The sequence below is a fragment of the Xyrauchen texanus genome, chromosome 6, assembly GCF_025860055.1.
Source record: "Xyrauchen texanus isolate HMW12.3.18 chromosome 6, RBS_HiC_50CHRs, whole genome shotgun sequence".
NCBI classification, from domain to species: Eukaryota; Metazoa; Chordata; class Actinopteri; order Cypriniformes; family Catostomidae; genus Xyrauchen; species Xyrauchen texanus.
Window position 1 is genome coordinate 17,038,725 of NC_068281.1, and position 17,132 is coordinate 17,055,856.

A 17,132-nucleotide genomic window follows, 5' to 3' on the forward strand; every position below is an offset into this window, starting at 1 on the left:
CTGAGGCAGCTTGAAAAAGCCTGCACAGTGGAAAAATAACATACAAGCATGCACAGATGTAAAGAAGATACAAATGTGAAAACATCCATAGCGACTTTCAAATGTTTGGAAATCCGATTCCCACACCACCACCGAAGTGATTTCATAACTACTTTTCTAAGTTTGTTTGTCTATCAAGAGGACATTTTCCTGTGCGCGCACGCCGCGAGTTAGAGAGGGAAGAAGCACGTGCAGCCTGAGGTGAATTGAAACTTTGTATCTTCTCCAGATATGCTCTTTTTAATTCTATTTAATATATGCAACATTAATATGACAGTAATTTAAGCACAGCTTCTGTATAAATATAAAGCCATATGTAAATGTGTAAAAATTATGATCAGTTTAATTGGAGAAATATTAACCGATTAGTAATTCCAGTGTCGACTAGCAGCATCAAAACAATTTAGTAAACTAGTATCGCACATCCCTAATGTGATGTCATCAGAGCAGGGACTAGGAAGGCAAATGGGTAGTTGGCATAAAATACTTCAGGAAAGTTGTCCAGTCCAGCAGTGACATGCTATACTCCATCTTAAACATTCTTTTATAATTATCATGTGCTTTATGACCTCATATTAATTAAGAGGTTATTGTACATATAAATATGTGTACTTTTAAAAAGTTATTTGTCACACTGAAGGGCCATTTATGTTGAACTAGTGAAAGCAGAAAGATGCTTTAAAAGGGGAAAAAGTAGTTACAGGACCTAAGATATAAAACTGTGACCTAGAATCTTGATGCTGATAAATAAAAGTCCTTGGATACGTACAGTAATGCATCAAGTACCAAATTACAATTTTCTACATTCATGTTCAATAGGCTAAGCAAAGACTATTATCTTTTGTTAGGTGTGGACACTAGCTGTAGTGGGCATGGCACCTACCAGCAGGACTCTTGCAGCTGTAAGTGTAACCCAGGCTGGGAGGGTCCCGAGTGCTCCATCTCATCCTGCCCTGATGAATGCAATGATAACGGACGCTGTGTTGATGGACGCTGCGTCTGTTATGAAGGTTATTCTGGGCATGACTGCAGCCAGCTCACATGCCCAGGCAACTGCAATGATAAAGGCCACTGTGTGAATGGCAAATGTGTGTGCTTTAGTGGATTCTCTGGGGAAGACTGCAGTGTCGCGACATGTCTGAATAACTGCGTAGACAATGGACGCTGCATGGATGGACAGTGCATCTGCGATGAGGGATTCTTTGGACAAGATTGCTCCATGGGTAAGAATCTCTTCAAGTTAAATTATGATTTTAGTTCATAGAAAAATTGGACTGCAGTATTACTCCCTGTCTGAGTTTACCTACTATTTACCTACTGAAATTCACTTCAATGGTTTAGATTAGACAGTCATAATACTTCAGTAAAGGTAAAGACACCTATATAGAAGTACAAGTTAAAATAACCCATAAGAAATGTTTAAAGTAAATTTTAAATGAGCAAATGTTTTAAACTGTGATATTAAATATACAGTACTCAAGTATCAAAAGTACGAGTGAATGGCATAAATAATGACATAGCTGATTGTAGCAGGAGACTTTTACTCAATTCTCTTTTATGTCAATATGTGATCAAATCTTTAAACACAAATCAATTTAATTAAGTTTTAAGTAATAATGTTATAATTAATGTGTTTATGTTCATAATGTTTAAGACAAAAACATCAAATTAATATTGTAGATCACAGGTTAAATCTTATAAGGACATTATCCTGTTTAGTGGAAACCTTTTTCAGGGATATTTAGTGATTTCGATATAGATCCTTTATTCAAAAAACAAATAATTCAGACTGGTTTGTGAATTGGTTTCACCATTTAAAAGTGTCGGACATCACCTATGAAGCTGTATTACTTTCAGCGGTTTGCATGTATTTGAATTATTTACAAAAGGTAGTGAATTACAAGTGAAAACAACAGAATCAGTAACAAATTTCTAATTTGTAACTATACTTCTGACTGTATACAGTATATGATATATTTTGAATCTTTTGAAGAAGAAGAAGCACCAGTTCTAGTTCAAGTGTCCCTGTCCCAAAGAAAAAAGATTGTAGAGCCAAATGACTACAGACCTATCGCCCTGACATCTGTGGTCATGAAGTCATTTGAGAGACTGGTGTTGGCCCACCTGAAGGATATCACTAGACCCTTTCTTGATTCCCTGCAGTTTGCCTTTGCTAACAGGCTTGTGGATGATGCAGTCAATATGGGACAGCATTACATACTGCGATGTCTAGACAAACCTGGGACTTATGCAAGGATCCTTTTGTGGACTTTAGTTCGGCTTTCAACACCATCATCGCTGCTCTCCTATGGAATAAATTAACCCAGCTCTCAGGTCCTATCTCTATCTGTCATTGGATCACCAGATTTCTCACAGATAGGCAGCAGTTAGAGAGACTGGGGAAATTCACTTCGAGCACATTTAGGGGCGGCCGTGGCTCAGGTGGTAGAGTGGGTTGGCCACTGATCGCAGGGTTTGCAGCTCGATTCCCGGCCCACATGACTCCACATGCCGAAGTGTCCTTGGGCAAGACACTGAACCCCAAGTTTCTCCCAATGGCAGGCTAGCGCCTTGCTTGGCAGCTCTGCCATCATTAGTGTGTAAATGTGTGTGTGAGTGGGTGAATGAGATGCAGTGTAAAGTGCTTTGAATACTGCTAAGGTTAAAAAGGTGTTATATTAGTGCAGACCAATTACCATTTACATTTACAATTAGCACTGGTGCCCCCCAGGGATGCGTGCTCTCCCCACTACTATTCTCCCTGTACACAAATGACTGCACCACCAAATGACTCCTCTGACTCCTCTGAAGTTTGTAGACAACACTATAGTCATCTGCCTCATCCAAGATGACGACGAGTCTGCTTACAGGAGGGCGGTTGAAAGGCTGGCTCACTGGTGTAGTCAAAACATACTGGAGCTGAACACGCTCAAAACAGTGGAGATGATTGTGGACTTTAGAGAACACCCTAGTATCGATCACGCTCACAATTCTAAACAGTACTGTGGTAGCGGTGTAGTCATCCTGGGCACTACCATCTCACAGGACCTGAAGTGGGAGACCCAGACTGACTCCACTGTGAAAAGGACCAGCAGAGGTTGTATTTTCTTCACCAGCTGAGGAAATTTAACCTGCCACAGGCACTGCTAATCCAGTTCTACTCAGTTGAGTCTATCCTCTACACTTCTTGGTTCAGTTACCAAGTCAGACATCAGAAGACTTCAGAGTATAGTCTGGACTTCTGAGTTGGTTCTCACCTCCCCCCAACTGTACACTTCCAGAGTGAAGAATAGGGCTGGAAAAATCACTTTGGACCCAATTCACCCAGCACACTACCTTTCTGAACTGTTGCCCTCTGGCCAGCGCTACAGAACACCGAGCACCAGAACAGTCAGGCACAAGAACAGTTTCTTCCCTCAGTCCATTCACTATATGAACAGTTAAACCTGCCCCAATACTCTCCATTGTGACAATACAATCATGTGCATATTCAACTATTCATTCATATGTATATTCCATTTATATTTATTTGACGTATCCTACATATTCTGCACAATAACAGTTGATCCAAGATGGCGGTGCTATTTTTGTCACTTAGCCCGACTTTTATGGCACATGGACATCTGAGCAACCAGTGTTCGTGTCTACCATCACCAGATACTGTTAAAATATAAGATTTATGCAACAACCAAGCTGCATGATGCTACGCAAACTCGGCTTGCTGCGGAGACCAGGCCTCCAGTCCTCAGCGTCGCCTGATGCCGGTGCCCAGGGGAGGGGACGTCGTAAGTGGTGTGCGAGGAAGCGAAAGCATGGCAAGAGGGCGGGGGACCATGCTAGGCTAAATATACAAACCCTAGCCAGCCGGCTCTCCTGTCTATCCTGCTCTCAAATGCTTGCTCCCTGGTCAATAAACTGGACTACATCCGACTCCTGCAGACTACGCAGCATGAGCTTAGAGACTGCTGCGTCTTTGTTTTCACGGAGACGTGGCTCAGCGTCAGAAACCGCCATTCAGCTAGATGGGCTCGCCTCGTTTCATGTCAACAGAAATGCAGCTCTGTGCGGTAAGATTCGTGGTGGTGGCTTGTGTGTTTACATCAACACGGAATGGTGCAATAACTCTATGCTTGTCTCTAGTTACTGCTCATCGCTGGTGGAGCTTGTGACTGTTAGATGCAGACCTTTTTATTTACCACGGGAATTCACCATTGTTATTGTAACCAGAGTTCACATTCCCCTCAGCGCTAACGCTAAGGAAGCACTCTGTGAACTGTATGGTGCTATGAGCGAACTGCAGAACGCTCACCCTGATGGACTGTTTATTGTCTCCGGAGATTTCAACCATGCAAATTTCAAGACTAATAATAATTACATCAGTATGTGGACTTTGAAACGAGAGGGGCTAACACGCTTGATCTTGTTTACACAAACATCCCAGGGGCGTACCGGGCAGAGCCCCGCCCCCAACCTCAGTTACTCAGACCACATCTCTGTTATGCTAATTACAGCATACAGACCACTTGTCAGATGCACAAAACCACTCTAGAAGCAGGTGAAAACCTGGCCAGCAGGAGCAATCTCTGCTCTTCAGGACTGTTTTTAGTGTACTGACTGGCACATGTTCAGGGAGGCTGCAACACATGGCGACTCTACCAACTTGGAGGAATACACAGCATCAGTGACAAGCTAAATCAGCAAGTGCATTGATGATGTCACCTTCTCCAAGAACATCACCACACGCTCCAACCAGAAGCCTTGGATGACTGCGGAGGTGCGTGTGCTGCTGAGGACACGAGACTCCGCCTTCAGAGCAGGCAACAAGGCTGCCCTAAGAACAGAGAGGAACAAACTGTCCCGGGCCATCAGAGAGGCAAAGCCAACTACGTAGTGATGAGGAAGACCACCCCTCCTCCCAACGACCAGGTGCTCTGTCTTACCACAGCTGATGTGAGGAAAGCTCTACATAGAGTCAACCCACAGAAGGCTGCTGGACCAGACAACCTTCCTGGCTAAGTGCTCAGAGGATGTGCAGACCAGTTGACAGATGTTTTTACTGACATCTTCAACATCTCTCTGAGCAGCGCAGTCGTTCCAACATACATCAAGGCCACCGCCATCGTCCCCATGCCAAATAAGTCTTCAGTGTCCTGCCTCAACAACTACCGACCAGTCGCACTCACACCCATCATCAAGAAGTGCTTCGAGAGGCTCGTCATGAGGCACATTAAGACCCAGCTGCCCCTTTCACTAGACTCACTGCAGTTTGCGTATTGTTCAAACCATTCAACAGACGACACCATTGCCAACACCCTCCATCTGGCCCTCACCCATCTAGATAAAAAGGACTTATACGTTTGAATGCTGTTCATAGACTTCAGCTCAGCATTCAACACAATAATTCCTCAGCACCTGATTGGAAAGCTGAACCTGCTGGGCCTGGACACCTCCCTCTGCAACTGTATCCTGGACTTCCTGACTGGGAGACCTCAGTCAGTCCAGATCGGGAACAGCATCTCCACCACACTGAGCAATGGGGCCCCCCCAGGGCTGTGTGCTCAGTCCTCTGCTGTTCACTCTGCTGACTCACAACTGTGCAGCAATGCACAGCTTGAACCACATCATTAAGTTCGCCGATGACACAACCGTGGTGGGTCTCATCAGCAAGAACGATGAGTCAGCATACAGAGAGGAGGTGCAGTGGCTAACGGACTGGTGTAGATCCAACAACCTGACTCTGAATGTGGACAAAACAAAAGAGATGGTTGTTGACTTTAGGAGAGCACAGAGTGACCGCTCTCCGCTGAACATCGACGGCTCCTCTGTGGAGATCATCAAGAGCACCAAATTCCTTGGTGTTCACCTGGCGGAGAACCTCACCTGGTCCCTCAACACCAGCTCTATTACCAAGAAAGCCCAGTAGCGTCTCTACTTTCTTCGAACTTTGAGGAAAGCACATCTCCTACCCCCCATCCTCACTACATTCTATAGAGGGACTATTGTGAGCATCCTGAGTAGCTGCAGCAAAGCCCTGCAGAAGGTAGTGAGGACAGCTGAGAAGATCATCGGGGTCTCTCTTCCCTCCATCAAAGACATTTACAAAAAACACTGCATCCGCAAAGCAACCAGCATTGTGAATGTCCCCATACACCCCTCACACAAACTCTTCACCCTCCTGCCATCTGGCCAAACTGTGTAACAGCTTCTTCCCCCAAGCCATCAGACTCCTCAATACTCAGAGACTGGACTGACACACACACATACACACACGTGTCCTGAGTTGCACTTTAATTATTGTCACTTTATACCTGGCTGCTACCTCAATAACTGTGATGTGCATAGAACACTCATCTCATAGTATGTTATTACATTTGGCATTTTTAGAAACTGTCATCTTTTTGCACTACTGTGTACTGGTCGGCGCTGCACTGTCTCTCACTGTGCCCATTGTCCTGTTAATTTTTAGTAATTTATTGTTCTGTCCCGTACTTTTTGCACATGTTTGCACGTGCACTTTATATATGTATGTTATTTAGTCTGTGTAGTCTCATGTGGTTCTGGGTTTGTCCTATGTTGTTTTATGTAGCACCATGGTCCTGGAGGAACATTGTCTCGTTTCACTGTGTACTGGACTAACTGTATATGGTTGAACGACAATAAAAACCACTTGACTTGACAATACATTAAATCACCTTGCACATAACTTTTTATCTGTATATTACATATTTGAACAAAATTATTGCCCTACTCTTGTAAAAAGTGATGTTTGAATATGTTTTAAATGTATATTATTGTCACCATGACAAATTCCTTCTGTGTGTAAGTATACTTGGCAGTGAAGGTCATTCTGATTCTGACATTGTGCTGACTCTGCAGAGTCAATTTAGCGATGCTTTTGCAATGAACACTTATATAAGAGCATTTTAAGTTAATTTACCCATATTAACGCTCTTGTTTTTCAGTCTCCTGCTGGAGCAAAGCAGTAAAAGATAGGCCTCATTAGCACAAGGGAATTCTTTTTTCATCAAGTAATTTCTGTCTCACACATTTTCCCCCAGACCATCAGATAGACATGGAGTGCCTCAGAGTTGGAATGCATGGACAAAGGAGCTGAGTTTTAAAAAATGTTAGCCATGGCCAGAGCCTCAGGGTGACATATCATCCGTGTTAAACCTTCTGAAATGGGTTCTTAGAGAAGTTAGGCGACAGTGTAATTTAGTCCAAGAATGATAATAGTGGGGAGGTAAGAGCAAGCACAGCAAACTAGTCAAAATGTCATGATCTTGAGACTAATTGGATTCAGAATATTCCTTGAGGGTTTCAGCTGTCTATTAAATGTCTGAAGGATTTTCCATATTTAATGCTATAGGGAACTGCCATTAAACCACATTCATTAATAAATATATGGAGAAGTCTGACTTCTCCTGTTTGATTGTAAAATCTTATGAGAATTCTAGGATGCCACTTTAAATGTTATGCCATAAAGACCAGAAGCAATAAAATGTTATAGTACAGTATAAGTGTCACGGAGCGCTCAGCTACGCCTCCCTCTGGTTTCATCCGCTCCCTCTCTCCAGAGTTTTAGAACTGCACTTCCCATCTTTCCCTCTGGTCATTATCTATCTCCATCCCTGCCTGATTTATCTGATTATCCTCATCACCATCACCTGTTCATCATTATCTCCCCTATATCTGGACTGTCCCTTTCATTGTTACTTTGCGAAGTGTTGTTTTGCTCAGCTGACATTACCAAGCGTTATTCCCTGATCCCTGTTATTATCTGGACCTTAGATCTCTGCCTGGACTCTCGACTCTGTGAACCCTTGCTGCCTGCCCTGACCCTTGCCTGTGTCTGATTACGATTACTGGATTGTCCCTTCATCAGAGCCTGTTTCTGTTTATGTCTGCTTCTCTCTGTTTGATCGCTTGTGTTAATAAACTACTGCAAATGGATCCAAACGCCTCTGCCTCTGCACTACAGAACACTTCGCCACCACAGGATCCAGCAGATTTTTTCCGCCTAGCCCACGAGGATTCTTCACAAGCATCGGAGTTGGTTACACATCGTCAGCAGCTGGTTAAACTGACTACTCTCACTGAGGAACTAGTGAAATCTGTACGATCACTCACCCCAGCGATCACGGCCGCCAATCAGGCTCCATTGCCCGCCGCATCTGCTTCTTCACAGCCTGTTGTGATTACCCCTTCCAGAAATCCCAAAATGTCATTCCCCGAAAAGTTCACTGGATCACCCATCACTTGTAAAGGTTTTCTGATGCAGTGTGAGATCTATTTTAACCAGTCACGGGAGCATGCCACCGACGACAGCCGTATCTCCTTTGTGTGTTCGCTCCTCACTGGAAAGGCGCTGGAGTGGGCAACGGCGATGTGGTCAGGAGGTCAGCTCTCTACTCTCTCTTATGATATGTTTGTTACTCACTTCAGAGAGGTGTTCGAACACCCAGCGGGTGGAAAGGATCCGGGGGAACTCCTTCTTTCGTTACACCAGGGAAGCTCCACAGCGGCCGATTACACTCTCGCCTTTCGGACGCTCGCTGCACAGACGGGCTGGACTGAGGACCCCCTCAAGCTCTTATACCGAAAGGGTCTCATCTCAGAGCTTCAGGGAGAGCTAGCCTGCCGCGATGATGGAAAGACTTTAAACCAGATTATGGAGCTCACCATTCGTCTCGATCATCTCATCCGGGCTCGCCGCTCATCGTACAAGACTAACTACTTTGTTAATCCCCCAGTAAGCACAGAACCCGAGCCTATGCAGATCGGCTTCACCCATATCACTACGGCCGAGCGTGAGAGGAGAAGGCGGCATAATCTGTGCATGTATTGCGCTCAACCTGGTCATCTGAGAGCTGCCTGTCCAGTGAGACCTCCTGGGAGACCCACATCCACAGATTCGATTGCGGTGAGTCCTCATGTTTCATCTCTAAACTCACTCATCTTGGAGATTTCGCTAAATTCAAATGGAGAGAGTGTCAAAACTAAAGCACTAATTGACTCAGGAGCGGCAGGGTGTTTTGTTGATCTTGCTTTTGCCAGAACTCATCGTCTTCCTCTCGTTTCTTGAGATCCCCGGATGGCAGTTGCAGCGCTGGATGGGCGCCCCCTGGGGACCGGGAGAGTACAGTATATCACACAACCCCTCACGCTTAACATCGGCTCTCAGCACACTGAAACTATACAACTGTTTACCATTAATTCACCTCTTCATCCAGTAATACTAGGATTTCCCTGGTTGGAGAATCACAACCCCCAGATTTCCTGGTCAGAGAGGAGGATTTCACAGTGGTCTCCCCGTTGTCAGAGGAACTGCGCACCCACTGTCCAAGGTCCTGAAGCATGCCTCGTTTCATCTACGGAATCGAATCTTCATAAGGTACCGGCAGTTTATCATGATTTAAGCCGGGCATTCAGCGAGAGAGAAGCTGATCAACTACCGCCACATCGAGCGAGCGACTGTGCCATTGAACTTCTACCTGGGGCTGTACCACCACGCCGGAGAGTTTACCCGTTATCTCAGCCCGAGACTGAGTCCATGCAGGCTTACATCGACGAACAACTATCCAAGGGCTTCATTACTACCTGTACATCCCCTGCTTCAGCTGGATTCTTTTTCGTGAGGAAGAGGGACGGTGGTCTCCGGCCGTGCATTGACTTTCGGGGCTTGAATGAGGTGACTGTGAAATATCGATATCCTCTGCCGTTAGTTCCTGCTGCCTTGGAGATGCTTCGCACAGCCCGGTACTTCACCAAGCTGGATCTACGGAATGCTTATAACCTGATACGCATACGCAAGGGTGACGAGTGGAAGACAGCATTTTCTACTACTTCCGGCCACTATGAATATCGGGTTATGCCGTTCGGACTTTCCAATAGCCCCTCCGTGTTCCAGGCTTTTGTCAACGAGATATTCCGAGACCTGCTTAACCGAAACGTCATAGTTTACATGGATGACATCTTGGTCTATTCTGAGACCCTCGAAGTGCACGTTAGGGATGTGCGAGCCGTCCTGAAACGCTTAATTGACAATCAGCTATACGGCAAGATTCAGAAATGCGAGTTTCATCAGACCCGAATCTCTTTCCTGGGCTACATTATCAGCGCCGAAGGGGTTCTTATGGATGATAGCAAGGTCCAAGCTGTGGTCAATTGGCCTCAACCCTCATCTGTGAAGGAGTTGCAACGCTTTCTGGGGTTTGCCAACTTTTACCGCAGATTTATACGGAATTTCAGCATTATCGTGGCTCCCCTCACATCCCTTCTTCCCATGCATTCTTCCTAAACGCAATCTTCCCATGCATGTAGCCATGTCTGCTTAGGTGCAGATGTGGTTTTCATTCACACAAACAGCAACTCAAACAGTCTTTTCAGGCATATAATAAGTTTGTTTTCTGAAACAGTTTAAAACTGTTTTCCTCATGGGGACCGACCGGAAAAACTTTGGGTTCTACTATCCTTATTTGGTACCCACAAAGTGATAAATACATGCTCTCACACACACACACCATTGTCTGAGATGTGAAACAGTGCATAGGCAAACCAGACTGCTGATATTATTTGTTCTTTTATTTTTTTCATAGCTATATATAAACTAAATAAATAATTAAAATACTGTACAGCAGACAAAAAATCTGACATTTGAACGTTCCCTATCAAAAAGCTACACTTTGATGCTGCGCTGATTTAGCGCTTTGGGAACGAGAAAACCCACGCCGCCTGACTGTGGATGTCCGAACCCCTTACGGTTGTGTAGTTGTGCTCACAAGAGCGCGAGAGGTCTCAGACATGAGCTTGTGATGTAGACTCAAGGACATAAGAGTCCTGAGTCGCATGAACATCCAAACTATAGAATCTTATGAATGTATGTGGAGAGCGCCAGACCGCCACATTACAAACATGTTGCAGAGGGACACCTCTGGCCAAAGCTATAGAAGTGGCGACCCCTCTGGTAGAGTGAGCCCTGATACCTACTGGAGAAGCTTGTCCGTGCCCCTCATAGGCCAGGAAAATAGCATCCCTCACCCAATGTGACATAGTTTGCTTGGTGGCAGCCGTTTTGTTATGGCCCCCACGACAAACAAATAGTTGCCCTGACTTACGCCACTGGCTAGTGCAGTGGACATAAGTCTGAAGGGCACGGACTGGACACAGTCCACGAAGTCTCTCCTGCTCCGGCGTTGTAAACGGCGGGGAGCAGAAGGCTTCGAGAGTGACTGGATGTATGGTTGAGAAAGGAACCTTAGGCAGGTAGTCAGGATGAGGTTGCAATATTTCTTTAGCCAGTCCTGGGGCAAAATCTAAGCAGGATGGCAAGACAGACAGAGCCTGCAGATACCCAATTATTTTTAGAGAAGTAATTGCCATAAGAAAAATCTTGAGAGTCAGAAGTTTAACAGACGCTTACTCTAGAGGTTCAAAGGGCATCTCAACCAGACCCTCAAGGACTATTGCTAAGTCCCATGAAGGGATCCTGGTCCTAGCAGGAGGTCTCAAACGCATAGCTCCAAGAACGAAGCAAGCAGGGGATGTTTCCCCAACGGCATCCCGTCAATCAAGGCGTGGCAAGCCGATAGAATGGCCACATAAACCGTGAGAGTGGCAGACCCGTCTTTCGCTCCTCAGCCAGATCCATGCCAGAGCCCCACGATGAAAGATTGGGCGCTGACTCTTGGAAGTAAGCGAGACGAGTGTGAAGCATTTTGACTGTAAACAGATCGCAATGCTCGCACTCACCCCACCCCAACGCAAGAGCAGCATGCTCTTCCCCCAAACACACAAAACAAAACTCTTTGCTTTGCTTCACACTCATTCTTGGAAAGGAGAAAAGGATTTCTGCTCACTGCCTAATAAATTCTAACTCCTAACAGAGGAAAAGAAAGTTCTGACAGCTTGAGAAGCACAACACACACACAGAGTGGTCTGAAGACAAAAGACCTGACGATGCACCTGTCATGCATCTATTTATAGCCCTGCTACAGGTGCATCCTATGATGTAAATTCTATAAATTCTAATCAATTTAATTGACGTGTTGCACACATATTCACAGCTGGAACTCCTAAAGATGTTCCCAAAGAGCTAAATCAGCACAGAATCAAAGTGTAGCTTTTTGATAGGGAACCCATTTATTCATATGATTACAATATTATATACAGTATTTTTTTAATGACAAAAAATAAAATATTTAAATAAAATAAAAAAATACTCATCTACACTCTTCTCCCTCTACAGGCTGTGCAGTGTCAAGTGCAAAAATAACTCACTCTAGGGGGCACAGAGGTGGAATTTAGACCCTACTCATGATCAGGCATCTGTCAAAACAGAATTTAGTAAATATTAATGAAAATGTGTGAAATGAAAACACTTTTAGTACAGTCTCCATTGCCAAAATTGATGTACAAAAATAATAAATATATATATAAAAAACCTACTTTTTGTTAAAATCTAGACTGACTTGTGGAAAACTATTACAAACCCATGCAGATTAGGCCTGTTTGAGAAACAGATAAGAAAAGACCATGAAATGTTTCAACATTCAATGTAAATGTGGTTGATCATCAAAAGATTAGCATGGCTCTACGGTTTTGTTTCATTAAATACAAATGGTGACAAAAAACAAACAAAATAAACCCTGATAATTATAGGTTATCTTATCAAATGTATCACATATATAGTAGGCCCCCAATACGTTTTGGACACTTTTGAATATTTAAACCACAGTTAAAGTGTGAATTTTCATTTTGCATTAGATAACAAAATATGAAACCAAGTGGCATTTGCAAACAAATAATGCTACACCTTTTCTCAGAACTAAATGTACTTTTCTGTACCATTTTTGCAACAGCTTTTAAACAACTGGTCCCAGAGTCATTTTAATGGAAAAGTGTTATCATGCTCTCTTAGTATTATACTTTGCAATCACAATTATTCCTCTGCATTATCCCCTCCATCTCATTAATTTTATTTTGAAATGAAGAGACAAGAAATATTAGTAAGATACACTTGCTTCCTCATCATGCATGCCAGTGTGAAGGCCCTCCTAACTGCAAGTCCATAATAATTCAAAATGCTTTAAGCACCAGGCTGATGTTTCTCGATGATCCACCACCATTGATTTATGCAAGCTTGTCTTAATACAAACAGAAGTGTGTAGTAATTGTTTTTTAATTGGTTTGGTAATTCATTACAATCACTCAATGAGATCACACATTTATGGCACTTACACTCTCTTTCCAGTCGTCTGATGGTAATTCATTAGTCTTTCTGGGGTATTATTTATGGGTGAAATTGTTACTGGCAGTGCCTGGAGAAAACAGCAGGAAGGAGCCTATTAACCACCACTGGATGGAAAGGCTCCTGCAGAACTGAAGGAAAACATTTGACTTCCTGCCCCTAACCATGTGGAACAATATCCAAACCTGCTGTTCATTCTTTTCTGGGTATAATATGGTCTCCACAAAGCACCCCTGTATTCCCCTCATGGATTCCCCTGATTTTTCTTTCTCTTGCAGTATTCCCTTAAATTAAACATCTCCTTTAAGTTTTTCCCTAAAGCTGGTTAGAAATGTGTGAGTGGAAAATTAGCTACCTGGGCAGCTGACTGCCTGTCTGTCTTTGGAGCTTCCGTATTTGTTACTTGGATTCTCCCCTCTTTTCTTCCTCTGATGCACAGTTTTTAAAGAATCCCTTGATGGAGATTAACAACATCAAACAACAAAGTAATCACAGTTTAAATGAATATTCTCATCTAATAACCAACTCAGATGTTCTGTAAACCTCAAGATCACCAGGTCTTTGATAAGATTAGGCAAGATTAACTTCAAAAATGTGAGAAAGCTTTAGGATTTTACTGTATATATATATATATATATATATATATATATATATATATATATATATACAGCCACAGCCTGTGCATTTTAAGCCTAGGCTTAAATTATCCCCTTCAATGGGATTCATGCCATTAAGAAAACACAATTTTCACAATGAATAAGACATTGTATGCCCATCCTACATTACGTGGCAGTCAACTAATAATACCAACTGACAATTTAAAAACATCTCCATGCACGAAAGCCAGAACCAAGGAGGTCTAAAAAGCACTCTAATAATATTTGTGATTTAAATTTTACTTGCAATTAATTTTGTTTCGTCAGGGTACACGATTACTTTTCAAAACTTGATCTGATGCTGAATGCTTAAGCAGCCTAATTTACACTTAGAAAATTCCTGATGTTGCTATAACAATGCAAAAAGCACTTATCAATAAGCATGAAGTGAAAATCAGCCTTCCATTCCTGTTTAATTAATCAATCACTCGATCATGCAGAACATCTCAGGTTTTTAAATCCATAAGGATCTCTTTCTCAATGGTGATGAGGCAGTGATGACAGCCGACTTGTCATCAAGATCTTGTGCTCATAGCTTTCAAATTACGTACGTCAGTTAAAGCATGACTCATGGCCAGCTAGAAGGCTGGGACATATCCTAAAGACCACACCCACCAAGAACAAATATATAAATCTGATTGGCAGACAAATCTGGCAATCTGGCTTTAGATGCTTATTCACTGCAGTGTTAAGGGATTATGCGGAGATTCTGAAGGCCTAACAGGGTGGAGCTCAGACTCACATGATGCTTCGGCATGGCTTCAGGCATGCGATTAGTGAAACACTTTGCTTGTAAACCTCGAAGAATAAATTCTGATTGGATAAACTTTTAATTTTTTGCTATTCTTTTGTAGATGAATTAGGAGTGGAAAGCAATTGAAATGACAGGCAAAAAGGTCAATGAGAACAAAGGGTGGAAAAGGGTTGTTTTTAGAGAATATATCTTAAATTAAGTTTAATTTCATTACCCCATTGACAAATACTTTTTTAAAAGCATAAATAAAAAATTAAAAAACATATTCCCAAAATTAGTTTTGCTTCTCAAGTAATTCTCAATTTTTGCTTCTCAAGTAATTAAGAATGTTTGCATATTTTTACTGGAAAAAAAAAAATGTGTGATAAGAAAATTAGTTTTTGCAGTGTGAAATGACAGAGTTGTAGAGAGTGGTGCATAGGAACACTAAAAGAGGACCCCTGTTTAAAGGATGAGTGGAGAACTGATGCAAGCCATCATAGCGAATGCCCTTAAACCCAGTGATGACATTGCATCTTCCTTCAGTTCTAGGGCCAAAAGATCTCCGTCTGATCAAGGTCACAGATGTCTCTCTGTTGGTGGAGTGGGAGTCTATGAGAGGAGCTGAGTACTACATCCTGTCCTACTATCCAAAGGGAGAAGAGGGAGCCATTCAGGAGGTCCAGGTGGCCAACACGGAAAACTCCTACCTAATCACAAGCCTCAGGCCCGGAGTCACATATATAGTCAACGTATATGCTGTCATCAGGGGCATCAACAGTGAATCTGACCAGATAGAGGCCACAACTGGTAAGAGGAATTGCACTTACAATAATCATTAAGCGATAGTACACCCAAAATTAATGTTCTGTCATTATGTACTCACCCCTATGTTGTTCCAAACCCACATTACTTTCTTTTCCCCATGGAACACAAAAGGAGCTGTTAGGCAGAATGGTCTTGGTCACCATTTACTTTCATTATAAGAGGAAAAAATGCTGCAATGAAAGTGAATAGTGACTGAGACTAACATTATAGCTAACATCTCCTTTTGTGTTCACTGGGTGAACTATCCCTTTAAACATAAGGGTTTTATTTAATCTCTTAATTCCAGACTAAAATAAACCATGTCATGCTTATTCACTGTACATAAATAAATGCAGTTTAGTCACTAAATGGCAGAATTGTAGCAGCATATTGGAATTCTGATTGATCCATTATGCAACATGTAACTACGCTGGTAGAGTTCATTTAAAAGCCATAAACATTTTATGGAAAGAAATGTTTACAGTTGTGGAACAAAGAGATGATCATTACAGCATTTTTACGTGGTCAGTCATACAATTCCTAGAGCACATTAGACTCCCAAGAACAAGTGTTGATTACCTGGATGTGATGAACTAAATGAATTGCCAGCATAGGACACAGTCAGTCAATGCTCAACAAAGTGCCACTGTAGAATCATGGTAGAATGCAATGCTATTGATAACCAGTAAACTTTTGCACATCCATTCTGATGTTTTGGTGTTTTTCACATTGAAAACCACTGTTAATAGCACTATTAAGATGTTTACTGGGCTTATAGGTGAAGTGTGTAATTTGTTCAATTTTAAAATACTTTCTCCATTCCACATTTAGTGTGCAGAGCAACCTACTGTAGATGTGAACCACAGGGTGGTTTTCATGTAAAAACTGTCACTCTGTGGCACTATCAAAATATTGCTCTATTTGAGAATACCAACTAGCCTGACATAGCAACACTGGCTCAACCAATGGTGTGAGTTTAAAGCAGGACTTTCACTTTGTCCGGCCAATGGCAGAGGAGGGGATAGTGTTCTGCAAACCTTTTAAAAAACAGTTATTATTTGTGATATTCTTTTTGGTGATGCAATGGGCACAGAAATGACACAGTTCATCTTTAAATTTAATTGTGTTTTAAGTGGGATTTGTTAAAGGTATTTATACAAATCTGCTTCTTTCTTCAGATATCTCTGGTATTGATGGAATCCAGGTGCTGGGACATACAGAAAACTCTATTCAGGTAGACTGGCAGAACCCTGCAATTGCAGTGGACTACTTCAAATTGACCCATGCTAGCCCTGACGGCCAGGAGGGACAGGAGAATGTGGCAGTGAGCCAGGAGGCCAGGACCATGCACACCATTGTAGGTCAGTCTACTGTTATTCATCCATTCATACTGTGTGTTGGAGCAGTTCCCAGAGCTTCATAGCACCTTGAATTAATTGGCTGTGTATTGAGAGCAACACAAATGTGTGTTATTTCAGGCCTCAACCCAGGAACTGAATATCAGATATCAGTGCAAGCAATCAAAGGTGAATTGGAAGGCAAGGCATCATATGCCACAGGTGTCACAGGTGAGTAATACTTCTGTAGTATATCAATATAATGCAAAAATGCATAATTATATTGATATTTTTACATTACTTATGGTACT

At 42.7% G+C, this 17,132-nt stretch overlaps 1 protein-coding gene across 1 annotated transcript in view; it reads left to right on the forward strand.

Annotated features, from left to right (window-relative positions):
* Window positions 1-17,132, forward strand: part of LOC127645619 (tenascin-N-like) — a 63,249-nt gene that overhangs the window by 10,621 nt on the left and 35,496 nt on the right. The window contains exons 3-6 of the mRNA XM_052129287.1: window positions 888-1,262; window positions 15,224-15,487; window positions 16,663-16,845; window positions 16,963-17,052. Coding sequence (XP_051985247.1) covers window positions 888-1,262; window positions 15,224-15,487; window positions 16,663-16,845; window positions 16,963-17,052 — 912 coding nt within the window. The remainder of the gene's footprint in view (window positions 1-887; window positions 1,263-15,223; window positions 15,488-16,662; window positions 16,846-16,962; window positions 17,053-17,132) is intronic.